Genomic DNA, 19,499 nt, shown 5'->3' with positions numbered 1-19,499 from the left:
AGTGTGTGTATAGTATATATAACCCTATAAAACAGAAATAGCAGATCTACAATCTTGCAATGCATTCACAAATGACGTGTTGCAAGCTCGTATATCAGCTATTTCAATTTTTTTAAGTATAACATTTTTAAATGTCAGTAATTTATTGGTAAATTTAAGTTATTTGTCATATCTGCTCTGTGCAACCTTTGATTATGAGGCTTAAAATAAATTCAGAAACTGAAATTGTTTTGAAAAAATGTATTCAAATAAATTGGTAATCGTCAACTTAAAATTTGTAATCGTGCAGCTCTAGTATTACTTTACTAGAATTTTGTTCGTCAATGTGAGAACAATTGACCTGGTCCCTACAAGAGAAATGGCTGTTTAATGGTCAAAAAGAAAATTACAATTTGGAAAGTTTTCAAGTTCGGGGTAAGGGATATGCACTGTAACCTGACTCTGCCAGACTGCGGCAGTATTGAGTTCACCAGTTCCCCCCTCCTGCCTGGATCTGGGCTCTCTCAAGCAGAAACGATGAACCGGAAGCAGCGGGACAAACATTTGATATCTCCATAATCATTTTGTGTTGTAGTCTCGTTAGGTTGTGTTTACATTTGTGCTGTGGCACAGCTTCAATATGTCATACTGTAAGTCTCGCGTTGATCCCGCCTCTAGCGGCCGCATACAGCCGCATATCGCTCCGACCAGAATTGGTTCGGAGTGCATCGTCTCTGCCCGAGAGAGACCAGACTCTCCCTTTTGGCAGAATGCAAATGTTGTCCAGCAGGGGGAGTGGTTCCACTAGGCTATAATATGCACTGGTCTCCTCCTCCAAAAACACTGATCTACACCGTCTGCAAGATCTACAAGCTCACAGCACGTCATCACTATTACAGTAAACTGGTATTTTCAGCAACATCTAATTTCCTCCATTTCATTTAACCACAAGAACCCTAGCATCTTCCATGTCATAAAAGGCAGACATTTGACGAAAATAGCAGTTTTTACAAGCTGACTATATAACACAGCATGACGCGTTGGGAGTTTGTACATCCTCTATGTTCGTCGGAATTATTTGGGCAAACAAAGGGGACCAAGTACAGAGCCCTGGGGGACCCACCCTGGTCAATTAAGTATATATAGGGTTTAAGTGGTTAATTGAAGACTAAATGGAACACATTTACATCTCCTCAATAGGTTCCAATCCCATCAGGGAACTAGAGTGGAACATGACCTCCATGTGATGATAAAGCTACTGTATGATCCATCTAGTTGATGTATTTCATCTGCAATGCATTTCCCAGTTAACGTTGCCACATAGTCGGGGGAGTATTAGCATGAAGCATGGCGCTACATTCTACATTGCCTGACTTTTGTATGCTCCACTTAAAGTAGGCTGTTCCCTCTCTGTCTGTGTGTGTGTGTGTGTGTGTGTGTGTGTGTGTGTGTGTGTGTGTGTGTGTGTGTGTGTGTGTGTGTGTGTGTGTGTGTGTGTGTGTGTGTGTGTGTGTGTGTGTGTGTGTGTGTGTGTGTGTGTGTGTGTGCGCCTCTTGCGTGGTTGTGTGTGTGTACACATGCTTGTGCGTGTGTGTGTGTGCTTTTGTGCATGAGACAGTATGTGTAACAAAGATCTAGCAGCAAACTAGGCCACCGCAGCAAATCGGGCACTAATGTTTCATAGTTTTTAGCCCTCGACCTTCCAACAACCTTTGCTCTCTTCTCTCTCACCCCCTACAGTATATCCTTTGCTTCTTCCTTCTAAAGCAGATACAGACTGACCAGTAGCATTAAGGCTAATAGGTATGTTGGTTTGACCCTCATTATATTTGAAGCAGCTCCTTGCAGTCGTGGCATGGCTGGCCGCAACTGATGCAGTCTGTCTGCAAAGTGCTTGTGCTTTTTCTCTGTGTGTTTGTGTGTATGCATGAACAACGTGTGTGTGTGTGTGTGTGTGTGTGTGTGTGTGTGTGTGTGTGTGTGTGTGTGTGTGTGTGTGTGTGTGTGTGTGTGTGTGTGTGTGTGTGTGTGTGTGTGTGTGTGTGTGTGTGTGTGTGTGTGTGTGTGTGTGTGTGTGTGTGTGCGCGCGTGCGTGTACGTGCGCTGTATGATTGATTGATTCTTTATTTAATTGATTGTCATGCTTCCGAAGAAGCCCAGCCCATATGGACTTACAGGACACTTTTTACAGTTTACATAAACAATGATCGAGTGAATGCTGAACTTACACCCAAGATTCTTACAAGGCAGATTACATAATATACAACATAAAATAAAATACCATAAAATAAAATACACCATTAGGCCTGTAACAGGAGACACATGGACCTGCTTGAAGAGCTGAGATTGTCTTCTACTCCAGGCTCTAGAAACAAACTGTGCTGTCCTAAATACTTATTAAATAACCACTCTAACTTCTGACCATCAGCTTCTCAGAATAGTCTGTGTGCGTGTGTGTGCGCGTGCACGTGTGTGCGTGCGTGCGTGCGTGCGAGTAAGATAACGGGGGAACCAAAGCCCAGTGTGATAGACAGTACACCACGCATTTAGTTCACAAGACCACTGCAGATCCACTGAAACCTCACGAGGAGGTCATGCACATCCACACACTTTGAACGTACAGCATGCCCAGGAGGTGGACTAAAAGATGCATCACACACTTTGTCCCACGCAGCATTCAGCTGCTTAACAAGCTCTGATCAGATGGTCTGAATTTGTCACTTTCTTACATGTACATGCTTATCATGTTTCATGTTCTATTATGTGCCGTCTTGTTGGTTGTAGTTTTAATATCATTTTATGCTCTTTGTAGTGACAATAAATGTGTTTTCAGTAAATGTGCCGGGTGAATAAACTTTTTACAGTCCCAGACAGTGTTGGTGGATAAGGTTTTTTACAGACAGACGGACACAGTGTTGTGGATCAGGTTTTTTACAGACAGACGGACACAGTGTTGTGGATCAGGTTTTTGAGTGGTGTAAACCACTCCTACAACTGGCTTTGTTAGTTTACGTGTCTGTTCGTACCAAAAAATTAGCATGGTTGCTATGGTCACCCAGTTCACACGGGTGTGATTTCATTACGTCAGACATTACGTCAGACCACAGTTGATCAGTCTATATAAGACCTTACACCACTCAGTTCACACGGGTGTGATTTTTTAGAAACACATGGTCCAACCTTCTCTCCTTTTGTGAAGTCGTTTACTCAGCCTCGTTGTCATCTCAAAGAGAAGAACATGTACCTTGAGGAATGGATCTTCTTTAAACAGTCTATAAACATGACGTGTCTCCTTTTCAGTGTAATAATTGACCCTTTACTTTACAGGAAATGTAAAAAAGAACCTGTGTTCCAGTGGATCCAATGTAGTTATTAATTAAGTCACAAGCTCTTGTTAATACTTGTCAATTGTCATTGTAGAGCACCTTCTAGATAGGCTATTTTCACTACTTTTGCGACGATATGCAGCATTTTATGTACACATTTCCATGGCGAGCAGTTGAAATGACTAAATATTTGACATCCCACTCACCGTTTTACACAAATGCTCTTGTTAAGCGAAAGATGATTGTCGTGATATGCTTTCTACAGCAGTTGTCTGGTCTGTTTTGAGTTGATCAGCGTTGCATTTCCGATGTCACATTTGCTTGATTAGTTTCATTGGTCAAATTGTTATTTTTAATGTATGATTTTCTGTAGGCAGAGAGAGAAAGTAGAAAGGTAGAAAGAGAACGTGTCAATGTACATTATGTCCATACTTCCCTTTTACATTCTGCCCTCTCCACTCACAACAAGGTGCCTTGGGCGACTGCTGGCCAGATGAGGCCGGCTGCTTACCGAACGACCTCCCCTTCACCCCCAGCGTCTCCACAGTGATCAGCCGCCATACCGGCCACGTAGCGGTCAGCCCCGACGACCCGCCCGACTTCCCCACTTGGTCCAACCGCGAAAGCCCTGCTTACGCCGGTGGCGACGAAAAGGAGGGCGAGGGATCAGACCGCAAACAGAAGAAGAAGAAGAAAAGGAGACCAAAAGACGAAGGATATTTTGACCACGTAGAGGCCAGGGGACACCCGGAGTCTCCATTCCTTAGCGAGAACAGCCCCTCCCCAGAAGGGCACCACCACAGGGTGGGCCCGCGCCGGGACAAAGGTGACGGAAGCTGGGAAGAACAGATTGGGAAAAGCGGAGGCCGAGGAAAGAGAGGGAAGAGCAGGAAGAAGCTTCCAGAAGAGTGGGGCATGACGACAGAACCATTTCTTCCACCACAAGCCGGCTCTCAAACCCAAGAGGAGATGATGGACCTGGGTGGTTCAGCTCACACAGCCCTGGATGCCCCCTTTCCTGATATGGGCTTGAGCCCCCGGAGTCGGGAGCTGTTCCCAGAGGAGAACATGATCCCAGATTCCCTCACGGAGGACCTGCTCACACTCACAGCCCCTTCCATGAGACCGCTGGTGCTGAAGAGTGACCTGAAGGCCACTGCTGCGCCGTTCACCATGCCCTCGGCCGCCATCAACAACACTAATGCCAACCTTGCTTCCTTTCCCATGGCACCTCGCCCCGGCGACCCTTTCGCTGCAAGCTACCATGATCTCACAGTGGAGAGCGAAAATGCCAACCTGGGCAACGCCACTGAGGCCTTTCCTCCATCTTTCTCTGCAGTGAATGACACGATGGGCAGCGACATGGTGGACAGCGGGATGTTTGACAACACTGACTCCTTCACGTCATCCTTCATGCCAGGTGGCAACATGGCGGACACCTCTGCTTTCAGCTCCAACTCCCAGACGAGCCTGTCACCAAATGAGATACCAGGTGAGGTCGAAGCGTCTGCCCCGCCCCTGTCCCCCTCGGATCGCTCCTGGCTTCTGAACGACTCCAGCCTGAGCAGCAACAGCGAGCCCTTTGACTTCAGGCCCTTGGGCCTGGCCTTCGACACCCCGAGCCCGGCCCCTCTCCGCTCCCCTAAGACCACAGCACAGGATTTCCACGGTCAAGCCAAGGAAAGCCTCAAAGAGGCCAAAACGCCTCAGAAGCAGTCCAAGAAGATGCGTTCTTCCTCCTCCTCGTCTTCATCCGCCTCTATAAAGAGCCCTACCTCTCCCAGAGCAAGAAGCATCCCTCAGCAGGCCTCTCCAGTCCTCAGTCCCTCCTCCCCTCCATCACTGACCCCGTTCTGCGGTCTGAATCCCGCAGCCAAGCCCTTCTTCCCAAGCTTCAGTGACACCGTGGAAGCCCCACCTGAGGCCCCCACCGAGGCCCCCGTCATCGAAGGTTGGTTGCAGTCAGTCCTGGGCAGAACAATCGTTGAACACTTTTTCAAATAATTTGTTACTAATACATGAGAGGTGTTTGGTGTGATGGGTCACATTACCTCTGCCAAAGCTACTCCTCTAGAAGGTCAGATATTTGAAACTGTGTTCAAATGTACTGCCCAGGACTGGTTGCTGTGGTGTATTTAGTCCCTTAGGAATATAGATAGAGGGTAGACCCATATGTACCTCCTCCCGTGCATGGACATCCCGACAGTGGCTTGGGTCCGGTTTGGCTTGTCCCATACCAACTGGCAGTGAGTGACTAACCCGCGGGCACAACGAGAAGCTCCCACCAAGTGCGGGGCTTTGGATTGGCTTGGCTTTTTTTGGTCTGTGTCTTTCTTACCCATGATTCAATGCTGGGATGTTGTCATGATTAACAAGGTTGCTGTTGACGGGTGTGCTTCTACTAATCACCACTGGCTGACTCGTTCCTTCCTTAGCCACACCTCTTGGCTATATGTTGTCTACTGTCTCCTCCACCAAAAACCAGAACCAAAATGTCTCTCCTCGTTTCTTCCTCTACTGTGAATGAATCAGTTAACAATCTCTTATCATCTCTTATCGTTTCCCGCGTACCTTTTGGGTGACGCATTTTCTGTGCCAAATTAACATGGTTTTCCTCGTTGGCTGGCTGTTTATTGACCCTTTCCTTCCACAGAGGGAAGAGTAAGATGTTTAGTCTTTGTTGGGGTGACACACTCCCCACCTACCGCCTTGCATGAACTCTGCCTCGTCCGAGCATGTCGTGTGGTTGTATGATGTCCGCAAAGCTAAGAAGTTAATGGAGTTCTTTTTCTTTTTGCTTCTCTCATTTTCCATGTTCTCTCAAATGGTGCCTGATGACATCACTGCTTCTCCACCATAGGTGAGTCAAAATTTCAAATATTCTTGAGATTTTGTTAGTTGATATCTGCTTTGTGGAAGTTGCAGTGAACTATTGTGTACTGTGTGTGTGTGCGTGTGCGTGCATCTCTTTCATTTGCATCATTTCGTCCTTATGCCAATCCTCCCCACACATTTCTGTTGCCACTGTGTTGCCTGAGGCAACTGAATTGCCCTTGCTGGTACAACGAAGATCTATCTTTCTACACTACTGGCACACCTGCCAGCCAGTGAAGAGGACGTAGTGCTTCCATCCCACTCTTCTTGTTCAATACCCCCCACTGACAGCCACCTCCCCAGCCCATTAGAATCGCTAGCGCAGTGACAAACATTTCCCTTCACCCCCGGCTCCCCTTCTCCAAACACGGGCAATGGGCTCTATGCACACAGAATAACTCTTCCTACTTCTGGGCCCCTTCCCTACTTCCTTCACAGGTGTTACCGATGATACGAATTAAGGCTCTGTTCCATTTAGTGTACAGTCGTTCTCAACCTTTTTAATTTCAAGGACCCCCATAACTCTGAGAGTGTACAAATGGTACATTATTTTGTACACTCTCAGAGTTTCACACCCGTACAGGGCCACTTAACCGACTCAAGGTCACTTTGAGACACACTTAGTCCGTGAGCCAGGGGGGTCGGTCGGTATCAACTGAGGGGATTAATGCTGATTTTTGTGAAGGTATTCATGTCTAGAGTTAGAAAATATGTGAAATGAAATGAAATGAAATGAAATGAAATGAAATCTATATTTACCCAGGGTATCTGGGCTAAGCTCAATAACTTGTTTCCAGCCAGGCCCTGCTCATAGAACACATTTCATCGTAGTGGTTCAATGCCTTGTTCAAGGGCACTTCAGCGGTGGTAATTTTAATGTGTCGGACGGCTGATTCGAACTAGGAACCTTCCGGTATCAAGACCGCGCCGCTATCCGTTCGGCCACCGCTGCCACAATGTGATAGCCTTGCACCAGTGGTAGCTTTATGGGTGCTATCATGCATTGTATTTTAACACTATAGGCGAGGGAATCTGTGAACGTATGGTGATTCATCTCTCTCTCTTAATCCTCTTCGTTCCCGGTGGAACATAAGGCTGCGACTATCTGCTTCCATCTGGTGATTCATGTGGTGGTCATATGTGTAGAAGCTATTTCTGATGTTATATTTTCAATTGCCAGTCAGTCTTATGCTTATATGCTAAAGGTCAGGTCAAGGTCCCTCTCGCCCCTTATCATCCAACCAGGTCTCCAAGGAGGCAGCAGATATGATCACTGGTTGAGATGTACAGAATTCACCTCACGAGTCACGACTGACATGCAGATGTTTGTTGACATCTTGCAGGAATGCTGGAATCAGTCAGAACAGCTAGATAATGTAACCTACCTGGCGGGATGCATGGTATACAGTTATTCCTCAGCTGCATTGCAAATAATGCACTGGTGTGTCCTGGTTGTAAAGGATTGGGGTGTATCCTCACCAACTGAAAGATCATCTCTATGATCCCATAAACTTTCCCCCACTCTGTTGTGAATTCTCTGAATTGTAATGTCCTTTACCAACTTAAGATCTAAACATTAAGAACATTAAGCAGAAGCTGTTGAGCATGTCTTACACCTATGTCCCTGATGCAGCCATCTGTGGAAAGGGTGTGATACACATGCTCAGTGATAAAACTGATGTGCTTGTCCTGCTGGTGTATTGGGGTGTATCACGTGAACCTACAGTGTAAAGTACAGATGGAGCATTGGGAGGGGACAGTCCTGTGCAACCTCTACATACTGTATGTCAAAGACAAGATCAAAGCACACAACACTTGCTGGCAGGAAACTTCCCAGGCTACCCTGATGTGCTGGGTAAGGTGGGTGCCACAAGTACATTTTCTCTGACACAGGCTCATTTACAAGTGATGTTGTGGAAAGTGGCAGACCACTAAGTTCCACCTGACAAGTCGTTTGATGTCACACAATTTAGGAGAGTATCCCTGTTCCTGTCATTGCCAAGGTTGCCCCGGCACCACCGGAACTATGTGACATGGTGCAATATCAATTAAGGCACAGAGTAAGAAGTTCATCACTGATGTACTGTAACTGCTCTGGTGAAGATGGTTACTGATAGGGATGTCCCGATCACGTTTTTTTGCTCCCGATCCGATTCCGATCATTTGCTTCTGAGACATACCGATACTGATCTTTCCCGAACCGATCTTTATATTTTTTATATAACACATATGCCATATCACAATAGCAAATATGCTAATGTATGTATGTCCCTCTAGTGTATAGTCTGTTGTGTTGCCTTTTAATTATTGAAAGGCAAAATGTGACTATACTTTTCATTGTGTTTTTTTTTTCTTTCTATGAAAGCATGGAATCATAGCAAAAATAATGATGTATTGGTCAGGGCTTGACATTAAGGCTTGTCCTGTTGTCCGGGACAACTAATAAATCCTTCCGGACAAGTCATGCTCCATATATGGCCAGTAGGCTTACAGGATTCATTCCATATGTTGATCTGACCTAATCACAAATTTGATCCACACTGTTCATATTCACAACAGGCACTCTCATCAAGACAAGATGCCCGCTGTCCATCGTTGTATATGCTGATGTATAAAATAGGTTTAAAGTGTTTAAAGTGATTTTGATGTGCAATTTTGCTGCAGGGATCCCCTGGAACCCCCTCAAGGACCCCTCGAGAACCACTGGGCTAGTAGGGTGTCAGTACACCCAGAAACGCCACTGTTGAGAACCATTAAAAACACATTTCTTCCATGCCAATGAATGACCTGATTTTAATAGGGGTGTCAAAAAAAATCGATTCGAATTAGAATCGCGATCCCGTTATGAACTATATAATTTCCAAGTTACAGGAGTGGTTACAGTTACAGGAGTTTTCACTACATGGTGTTTGTGATATGAAATGTAAGCTCACCCTAATCACAGTAAACATCATGTCTTCAGTCATTTTCAAGTTACTGTAGTCACTTCAGTTCAAGACTGGAGTAGATTGTGATGAAATCCTATGTATTGAATCGAGAATCATTTTGAATAGAAAATCGTTGGAAAGAAAATGCTTTTGAATTTTAAAAAAATCGAATGAATCGAATCGTGAGCCCAATAATCGGAAACGAATCGAATCGTGGGAGACCCAAAGATTCACAGCCCTAAATCCATACAATGATGAGAGCTGGGTGAGAGCTGAGCAATGATGAGAGCTGGGTTTCCCTAATGCCAGGTATACAAACCTTGTTAAAACAGGTACCAGACAGTGGCGGATACAGAACATGCCTATGACTGCGCCTCGAAAAATCTCACTGCAGTCTGTGTTTTAGATATTATAATGGCCGGTGGATGACGTCAGAACAGTTCAGACGAATAACCAATTTATTCTGACCCCTCCCCGAAAAGGCCTTTTTGTCCTGATCACTTATCCATGATTTTAATACATTATGGATCATTAGTTTGGACCCTCTCAGCTTTGTACAAAGGGTTGAGGAAACCGCAACATGCTTCTTTTAAAACCACTTCACGAGTTCACGTTGCTTGAAAAAAAAGTGTGAAGGTCAAACCACTCTCCCACAGCTTTAAGATCAGTGTGCTTTTCTTCATCGTGTCTACTGGACTAGTATGTATCTGTGCTCCAGTGTCGTGTTTGATTAGTTTGCTATGGATTCTACTTTAGCATCGTTATTATTTTGTTTAGCTCGGCCCGAGACTATATGCCAAGCAAAGCCCAAGAGCCACATGTAATGTAGTCCGCAGAATAAAATCAGCGCGTACTGCGCCAGTCTGCGTGTATACGCAGATTCAACAGGAGACGGGCGGCGTTGAGAAATGCGCTGGTGTTACGCGTCGTGCAGCGTCTGTGTGTTTGTTTTTGTTGATGCTTGGCTCGTCGACTAGAGATTATGTCACGTTCTTAAAAAAAAACAGTCCACTTCCTTCTTTAGGTACGCATGCATTCACATTGGAACGATCCGTACCTGATGATATAGCTCACAACCTGTTGCAACGTGACACGTTCTAAGTTTGTAGATCAGCTATGCATTTGATATTCGGTGTGTGTGTGTGTGTGTGTGTGTCGGGGTCTGCGCTGCGCTGCAGATACAACGTGACTTTACGAAAGTTTCCATACATAAAAAAACACTGGGTTGAGAGGCTTCATTAAAAGTGGATGCCCTATAAAATGTACCGGTGTTTTAAGGAGGAGAACGAGGCTTCTGCAATGGAACAAGAGGACCAGTATTTGGTGAGGAGGAGTGGAACTGGGTTGGTGGTGTTGGCTCACAGAGGAGCTGGGTGGAAATGTTCCTGAAGCCCTAGATGTGTCGCACGAACGGTAGGCATTGCCTTGTGTTAATGACCTCATCAGATAGAGTTGAACATCAGACAAAGGCATACCTTATCAGACGGGTTTGAATGTCAACAGATAGATATTCCTCAATAGACAGGGTTAAACGTTATCAGATAGGTATTCCTCAATAGACAGGGTTAAACGTCATCAGATAGGTATACCTCATCAGACAGGGTTAAACGTCATCAGATAGATATACCTCATCAGACAGGGTTAAACGTCATCAGATAGGTATACCTCATCAGACAGGGTTAAACGTCATCAGATAGGTATACCTCATCAGACAGGGTTAAACGTCATCAGATAGATATACCTCATCAGACAGGGTTAAACATCATCAGATAGATATACCTCATCAGACAGGGTTAAACGTCATCAGATAGATATACCTCATCAGACAGGGTTAAACATCATCAGATAGATATACCTCATCAGACAGGGTTAAACGTCATCAGATAGATATACCTCATCAGACAGGGTTAAACGTCATCAGATAGGTATACCTCATCAGACAGGGTTAAACGTCATCAGATAGGTATACCTCATCAGACAGGGTTAAACGTCATCAGATAGGTATACCTCATCAGACAGGGTTAAACATCATCAGATAGATATACCTCATCAGACAGGGTTAAACGTCATCAGATAGATATACCTCATCAGACAGGGTTAAACGTCATCAGATAGGTATACCTCATCAGACAGGGTTAAACGTCATCAGATAGGTATACCTCATCAGACAGGGTTAAACGTCATCAGATAGATATACCTCATCAGACAGGGTTAAACATCATCAGATAGATATACCTCATCAGACAGGGTTAAACGTCATCAGATAGGTATACCTCATCAGACAGGGTTAAACGTCATCAGATAGATATACCTCATCAGACAGGGTTAAACGTCATCAGATAGATATACCTCATCAGACAGGGTTAAATGTCATCAGATAGATATACTGTACCTCATCAGACAGACTGACTCAAAACTCAACAGAGTTAAACCTTATCAGACAGGGATACATTTCATCAGAAAGAGTCAATCCTCATTAGACAGGCTTACATTACATTTCATCAGAAAGAGTTCATTAGACAACGTTACATTTATTCAGAAAGAGTCAATCCTGACATTATATAGACAGGATAATATTTCATCAGACGGAATACACACTCTGAAGACTGAATTAATCTACTGTAACTAAGCACAAACACAAGGCACTTAAGAACCAGTTATGTATCGCTGCTTCTCAAGTCTTTTGCCGGTTTGTACTTTATGTAAATGTAAATGAAGCGAGTTTGTAAAGACGACCAAACTATCAAAGCAGCAGTGAATTGAACACTGGAGTCAATTTACAGAAGATCACTGCTCCTGTTTTGAGAAACATATTATAATAAATGTCAAAAGCATGATCCATCTTTGATTGATTGATTGAATACTTTATTAGTCAGAAATGTAAACGGCACAAGGTACAGTCAGACATTTAGGATAAAAGGATGACACAGAAAAGTCTTGGGGACTTGTTTCCGTTGTCGTCCTATGTATTCAATTCATCAACATGGCATGATAATACAATTTCAATAATGCATTATCATCCACAAATAAAACACAACGGAAAAAAAATGATATTGAGTAGATGATAGATTGATTACTTGATTTTCAGGCCTGTCTTGAAAGAAGCCAGTGATCCACATTTTTTTAGGGATATTATTCCACATTTTAGTAGTAGAATGAGAATGTTTGTTTTATAGATGGGTGGTACCAGGTCGTTCTCTCTAGTATTGTGGCCGTGGGTGTCAATCACTTTGGAGAAGTATCAGGGTATTGAGGGCATTGTCCCTTTTACTATCTTAAAAAACAATCCCATGTTTAATTGCTTCTACCCTGAGGCCTCATTCACACGTATCAAACACAATCAAACAAATGTTTGTTTGTTTTTTTGTTTTTTTTAGGCCACCACAATGCTTTTCCAATGGGAGTCACATGGTTTGACCAAACATTTGTGTTTGATTGCTGATTGCTGGTGGTGTTCTGCCCCTCCCCCCACCATAAAACAAAAATGTTTGGTCAAACCATGTGACTCCCATTGGAAAAGCATTGTGATGGCCTAAAAAAACAAAAAAATGACAAAATATTTGATTGATCGGTGTTTGATACGTGTGAATGAGGCCTGAGGCCTCATTCACACGTATCAAAGTGTGTTGGAATTAGGCGAGTCATGGGCTTTAGGCCGAAAAGTAGTATAATCAGTCTTGAGAGAACTTTTGTTGACAAAAGCGACAAAAGAGGAAATGCTACCCAAGTCTTGTTCTTTGATTGACACTTTTGATGCAATCTTTTCACCTGTCAGTTTGTTGTAGTCTTCTTTGCTTGAGATTACTAAACTCTGACCTTGAAATCATTAGCATTTACATTACTGAGGGAATGTTGAAGAATGTATTCTGTTTTACCAAGGTGTAATGCCAGTTGTTGTTATTGGAAAGCCGAGTACGTATTTTTACGAGTTCAGAACTGAGAGCTTCCTCAACTTGCATTTTGTCCTCGCCCGAGACCTGATTGGATTGGATCAGGATTGGATATGATGACGTACAAATGAATACTTTCAGCGCCATTGCCGACAATTAAAGTCAATTGAAGCCTAATTTTGATACTGACGCTTAACGCCATTGCCGACGGCCTTCGGCAATTGCGCTTTTATGGCGCGTTCGATTGCTCGAGCCAGAATGCTACTCACGTTAGCCGGTTAGCTAGCTATGTTGTTTGCACAGCACTGGATCGCCCATCTTAGATCGTCGTCGCCATAAGAATCCATTCTATCAATTTCTTTCAATCGCCTATTCCTTGTCCCAGATGGCATTTTGGTCAAAACAGCGTTTCTTTGACGGCACAGATCTGACGATGTAGAGCTCTCCAGAGCTCCGGTCTGGCTTCAGATTGTAAACAAGGCCTGTCCGCTCCGTGTAGCTTCCAAGGTTATGACTACTGCTCATGGACCAGAAATGGCGGCTTTTCAAAATAAGAGCTCAAATAAAAAAAATGCTGGCGTGAATTAGATCCTAATTTTTCAATAAATGCCAGCGGTCTAAGTGTTAAGGAATAAAATAGAATTGGCTGACTGTTATCATTTTGAAATCTTCAGACTAGTCCAGCGAGGATTATACAGCGTCGAACCTCATCACACAGAGTTCAAGTGAGAGTTGTTTATTGTTTTTACTGTAGCTCCAGTGTCCTGTGAGGAAGAATGAATTTGTGGCACAGTCTCGTTTAGAGGTTTCAGTGGAGTGTGAAATATGGTTTACATCAGCTAGAGCTGCTCTTGTAGGCGGGGAGCTAAAAATAAGTGTGTGTGTGTGTGTGTGTGTGTGTGTGTGTGTGTGTGTGTGTGTGTGTGTGTGTGTGTGTGTGTGTGTGTGTGTGTGTGTGTGTGTGTGTGTGTGTGTGTGTGTGTGTGTGTGTGTGTGTGTGTGTGTGTGTGTGTGTGTGTGTGTGTGTGTGTGTGTGTGTGTGTGTGTGTGTGTGTGTGTGTGTGTGTGTGTGTGTGTGTGTGTGTGTGTGTGTTACATTTAAGTCCCACTATATGGAGACTGTAATATGGATGTACTGTAGCTTGGTCTTGTGCTCAGCTCACAGTGTTGAATAAAATCTCTCTGATCCACGTCCCTCCACTAGACCATGGGGTTTGCCTGCTAACTCCAGTCAGTCAGACAGACATGTGGAAGTAGATAGTGTTATTTTGGTGTGCGTGCGTGCGTGCAGAGAGAGTTTATTCTACTAGAGTTTTTGGGCTGCCTCACACCTACGGTGCACCGCCGAACCGACCAATATGTCTGAGTCATAGTGTCGGGTGTCAGAGTACCCGTTGTACCCGTCTGTGTGTTCCTTTTGTGCCCATATATGGAGATTTCTGTATCTGTCTGTCTACCCGTGTCCCTTTTATACTCGTATATGGAGATCCCTGATGTCATTAGTATATGCCCATACCCTGTATATTTGCATGCCCATATATGAGCATGGTTGGTTGGATCGGTGGTTCTGGACAACCGGCGGCGGTCGAACAACCTTCCTTAAGCCAATTTCAATATAGGATGGTGTGTTGGTGTGGCCTTTGTGTTCAGTTTGTGTTCCGGTGTGTGTGTGTGTGTGTGTCTGAGTCTGAGAAGGAGTGAGACAAAACAGCTGTCTTTTCCGCCCCCCCCCCCCCCTGGGTAATGAGAGCTTGTTTCAGGATCTCAGGGAGGGTTGGTGTCACAGAGGGTGCTATTAAAACCCTGTTGGCAAGATAGGAAGGGAACAGAGAGAGAGAGAGAAGAATAGTCAGAGGGTTACAGACATTAATACTTTTGCAGAAAGAGAGGTTTTGAAGCATGCCGTTTATGCATTGCAAATGAAACAAAGAATTGCATAGAAAGAATGTAGTGAGAATATTTTCTTCTGAGTTTTTTTTAAGCTCATCATCGATCTTTCTTGGAGCTCATCGAACTCTAGCAGAGTAGCAGTGGTATTTTTATTTTTTGTGCAGTGGGCATGTTCTCCCCGTTGGGCTTTCTGTGTACTCTGGTTTCCTCATGCATATGCTAGGTACTCCTTAGAGGTGCTCCAATCAGGTTTTTTGGGACCAATCCCGATCACTGGTTGTTTTTCTCACGATCGGCTGATACCGATACCGATCTTGTGCGTGAGATTATTATGTAAAAACACACGTCAAAACTGTTCCTGTGTGTGTGGGGAGGAAGGGGAGAATGTTTAGGCCTGTCAAAAAGATGCAAAATGATATTATACTATATATCTGATTGACTTTTATACCACTTAACCCATTCTGGGCGGGAATCCCTTTTGGTGTTTTAACTAAGCATTATGTTATACTTTAGCTTTTGAAAAATAGCAGATCTACAAGCTCATAGCGCGCCACCGAGTGGCGCGCTACGAGCTTGTAGGTCTGCTATTTTTGAAAAATCGTGAAAATGCGCACAAATCTTTGAATATATATTCTTTCAGAAGACTTTTTTATTTATTTCAACGTCAGGTCTGAATGGGTTAAATGAAACGATTTGTTCATTTGGTTATACCACTGAGCCAGACTGTACAAGTGTATGAAAATGCCATCGACTAGTGTGTTAGTGTGTTGTCACTAGATGTCTTGTTACCGCGCACCTTATTACCTATGAGTAGGTCTGCATGTCTATTTATAGAGATAGCAGAGTCCAAAGACCATCCCGTTTTCTGCACAGAACACCCACATAATAACATGCGTGCACAGACACAAACCTCAGAGAACAGTCCCCCAAGAGTATTGGAAATGAAAGTGTGATGTTAGAGGTTTGCATGACGAACCAGCACTCCATTTTAAGTTAAAGGACTAAAGCCAAGTTACTTGATCCAGCAGCAATGGTACTAAAGATTTATGGACTACCTTTCTTTGGTATGAAATGTGAAGATTGATGTTTCAAGCGTTACATCACATCCACCAACACATTCTCACTCCTAACTCAGCAGGTTTCAGAGCCGAGAGTTGCTGTACTAACATAACGGGGACTCATTGAGCTTCTCTCCTTTCATTGCCATAGCAGCCGAGGTGAACGGGTGGGAAATTTGGTATAGTCTTTTTTATTGGCCTAAAATATTGTCTATATACATACATTCATGAATCCACTTGCTGACCGGCTGTTAGTATTGGGCAATCTTTTTTATAGGGGTTTCTTGTGACCCTACCATTAACATCCTATGGCAGGCAAAAATGTCAAACTTTCCTTTTGCTTGTAGCATGTGACATGTCAAACTAGTAGTGGCTATGGCTGCTTTTAGCCCAAGGAGTGTATTTTGTGCAAAACTAATGCTTGGAATGGATTCAGAACCATGAAAACCCCCTAGTTTATGTCACATAAAACTACTGTTGAAGGAGGGACACCCGCACACTGCCACTTACTGGTTTCAGAGATTTTTATTAAAGCAAAGCAAGCAACGTTTCGGTCTTGCGACCTTCCTAAGGCTCAAGCCTGAGGAAGGTCGCAAGACCGAAACGTTGCTTGCTTTGCTTTAATAAAAATCTCTGAAACCAGTAAGTGGCAGTGTGCGGGTGTCCCTCCTTCAACATTGTATATGCCTCGTCATCATCGCACCTGCTCCAAACCTACCGGGTGTGCGGAAGTCATCTCTCTATACATAAAACTACTGTAAAAGGAAAGTTTGACATTTTTGCCATGTTAATGGTAGGGTCACAAGAAACCCCTATTAAAAAATTGCCCAATACACTAACAGCCGGTCAGCAAGTGGATTCATGAATGTATGTATACTATATAGACAATATTTTAGGCCAATAAAAAAGACTATATACCAAATTTCCCGCCTGTCGGCTGCCGGACTACCAGTGAAATGAGAGAGGTTCAATTCACTGGTGCACACCGCTGCACAATGTTGACAACAGTTATTAACGTAATTCAGGGTCCAAGACTCCAAGCCAACCCGTTCCCAACCTGTGCCCGACCTATTCATCTAAAGAAAGAAATGGTCTGAGCCTGGCCCTTATCAACGGCTCACGCCAGGCCATGTCAGGCTTGCAGACGTCTAGGAATGACAGTGTCCCTGTGTGCCTTACACACATTCAAGTATTGCTTTGTTCGCTTAACTCTAATCTGCAAATCGGCATCCCCCCCAAAAAAACAAACAAACAAACAAAAAACAAAAAAAACAAACAAAACCAAAACTATGCAAATTATTTTCTCCGCAACACCCTATGTGCCCGTCTCCCGAGTCCCCGCTCTGCTAACCCCTAACCCCAAAATCTGTCTCACTCTCTCTCACACACACACACACACACACACACACACACACACACACACACACACACACACACACACACACACACACACACACACACACACACACACACACACACACACACACACACACACACACACACACACACAGTAGATGAGTTCCTGAGTCATTGGGTTATTTCTGGATTGCCACAAAACCCTATAAAAGCAGGCAGGCAGGTGTGAATATTTCACTGGCCTATTTGTACCTTGCATTTCAGCATTGCCTAAGGAGTGTACAGTATAATATTGTTTCAATGGCAGTTAGATGGTGGCCCAGGAGGGCCATACAGTATGGGTTGAGCTGATGCCTTTTGATGGCACCACCGCCCCTAGAAAAGCTATCTATAGGCTAAAAGTGTGTAATCCAGTGTATCCAGTGTATTACCAATGCAGTCGGTAAGCAGGGATGATGTTGCCACCTGCACAGCAGCGGCGATGCCTGCGTCATCCATACGACAATCTGTGTCTGTAAGACCTTTAAACGTGCGTCACCACACAGCCAGGCACTCCACATCAATGGCTGATTTATTTTTATATCCATGGTTTCAATGAGCAGCAAGTGCCCACCTTGGGTGTAGTTGGAGTTGCTCTTAAAAGTACGTAGTTCCGTTGTCTTCAACAGACCCCTGTGATGAAGACGCACTTACTGTACAGTAACACGAGGCGGAAAGATCGGAAGACAGACAGACATTAGATAGACATCAGGCAGGCAGAAGGGATTCAGACATTCCAGTGACTATGGAATGTTTTTTACTTGCCTCCTACTGGCCTCTGTACTTGTAGTGTGTGGTGCATGACATGGATAACACTGCTGGTAGCGAGACAGATATCACACATACAGAAACGCATACCTTTGTCTACAGTCCTTTCCATGGACCAAACAGAAAATTTAATTGATTTATTGACCGTTTCATGCTGCTAACACGACTGGTGGTTGTAATGTAGCCAAAATGTCGTTAAAGGTCAGCTTGTTGTTTTCCCGTGCTAGATGGACAGCCATACTAACTGCCTGTGGGGAGGTATAGGGCGGATGGGGAGTCGGTTCACATAGTGACCCTGCATCACTTTATGTTGCCATGGACACAGTGAACAGATGCTAAGAGGATGTGGTTGTTGGGACAAAGAAATTATAATAAGCCCCATTCGGATGTGGCTTATTGTGTCACATTGACAATGTGTCGGCATGTTTGACTTTAGTGTCATGCGTCATGTGTGCCGAATTTTGAGTGTCTGCAATCTTATCTTGTTTCAGCATGTATGTAGCCTATGCCTTCTTGGGACCTACAACATTGCAGTCAAAGTCTTTGCGGAAAGCAACTTGCATGCATATTCTGAGTGTAACTAAAAAAAAGAATAGTGGAGCAGTGTTCAACAGTTGAACACTCCTTGTTCATGTAGACGCTAGAGAGAGAGATAGAGTGATCATGTTTTTGGGGGTTGGACCACCACACAGCTGGACTTAATATGCTTTAATTAAGGGGCCGTTTAACAAAAGAACGGCCGCATTGCAGGAAAAGCAACACGTCCACCCTCGCCCCCCAGAGCGGCCTGGAGTTGAACGGTGAAGTTGCCCTACCCTACTGGCCAAAGCTGGAACTGCAGGCGGGTGAAGTACATGTACGAGCAAAAGAGCGTGCAGCTGGGGTTTAACAGGGAGCACTCGTTCATGAATCCATTCAGGCTGGTTCATGGAGTTACTTCTTCCGGGCGCTTCAAACGCCAGTGAGCAACTTCTATTGAAATGAATAGCTGGGGGTGGGGCTGTCCGTGGTTAACCCCCGCAAACCTGTAATAATGAATGATCATATCGCGTAATTATTCTGCCTGTAAATTGTAAATGGTCATTTTCATAGCTGTTTCCTCAGCAGAAAACCATTCGTTCTCCTCATTCTTTTTTATTTCAATGGATGAAGTTGCAGCCTGAGCCGTCTGCCAGCCTGGCTGTATAAGTTATAACCATATCATGGTGTTTGTGTGTGGAAGTCGGTGTTGTGTGAAATGTGGATAAGTGTAGAGTGTGTAGTGTGTGCATGTGTTGAGGTGTGGGGTGCCCGCTGGCCTAGCGGTCCAGGCCCATACCACATACAGTATAGGCACTGCATGCCTGACAAGCTTACAATTCGTCGTAAGCGTGTAGATCTTCTATTTCCCGT

At 44.2% G+C, this 19,499-nt stretch overlaps 1 protein-coding gene across 1 annotated transcript in view; it reads left to right on the top strand.

The window, feature by feature from the left end:
* Window positions 1-19,499, top strand: part of LOC306913025 (uncharacterized protein) — a 126,038-nt gene that overhangs the window by 68,748 nt on the left and 37,791 nt on the right. Inside the window, exon 8 of the mRNA XM_079489524.1 lies at window positions 3,775-5,256. Coding sequence (XP_079345650.1) covers window positions 3,775-5,256 — 1,482 coding nt within the window. The remainder of the gene's footprint in view (window positions 1-3,774; window positions 5,257-19,499) is intronic.

The sequence above is a fragment of the Electrona antarctica genome (genome assembly GCF_951216825.1).
Source record: "Electrona antarctica genome assembly, chromosome: 20".
NCBI lineage: Eukaryota > Metazoa > Chordata > Actinopteri > Myctophiformes > Myctophidae > Electrona > Electrona antarctica.
Note: the sequence above shows the minus strand (reverse complement) of the source record. Positions and strands in the feature narration are given on the sequence as shown.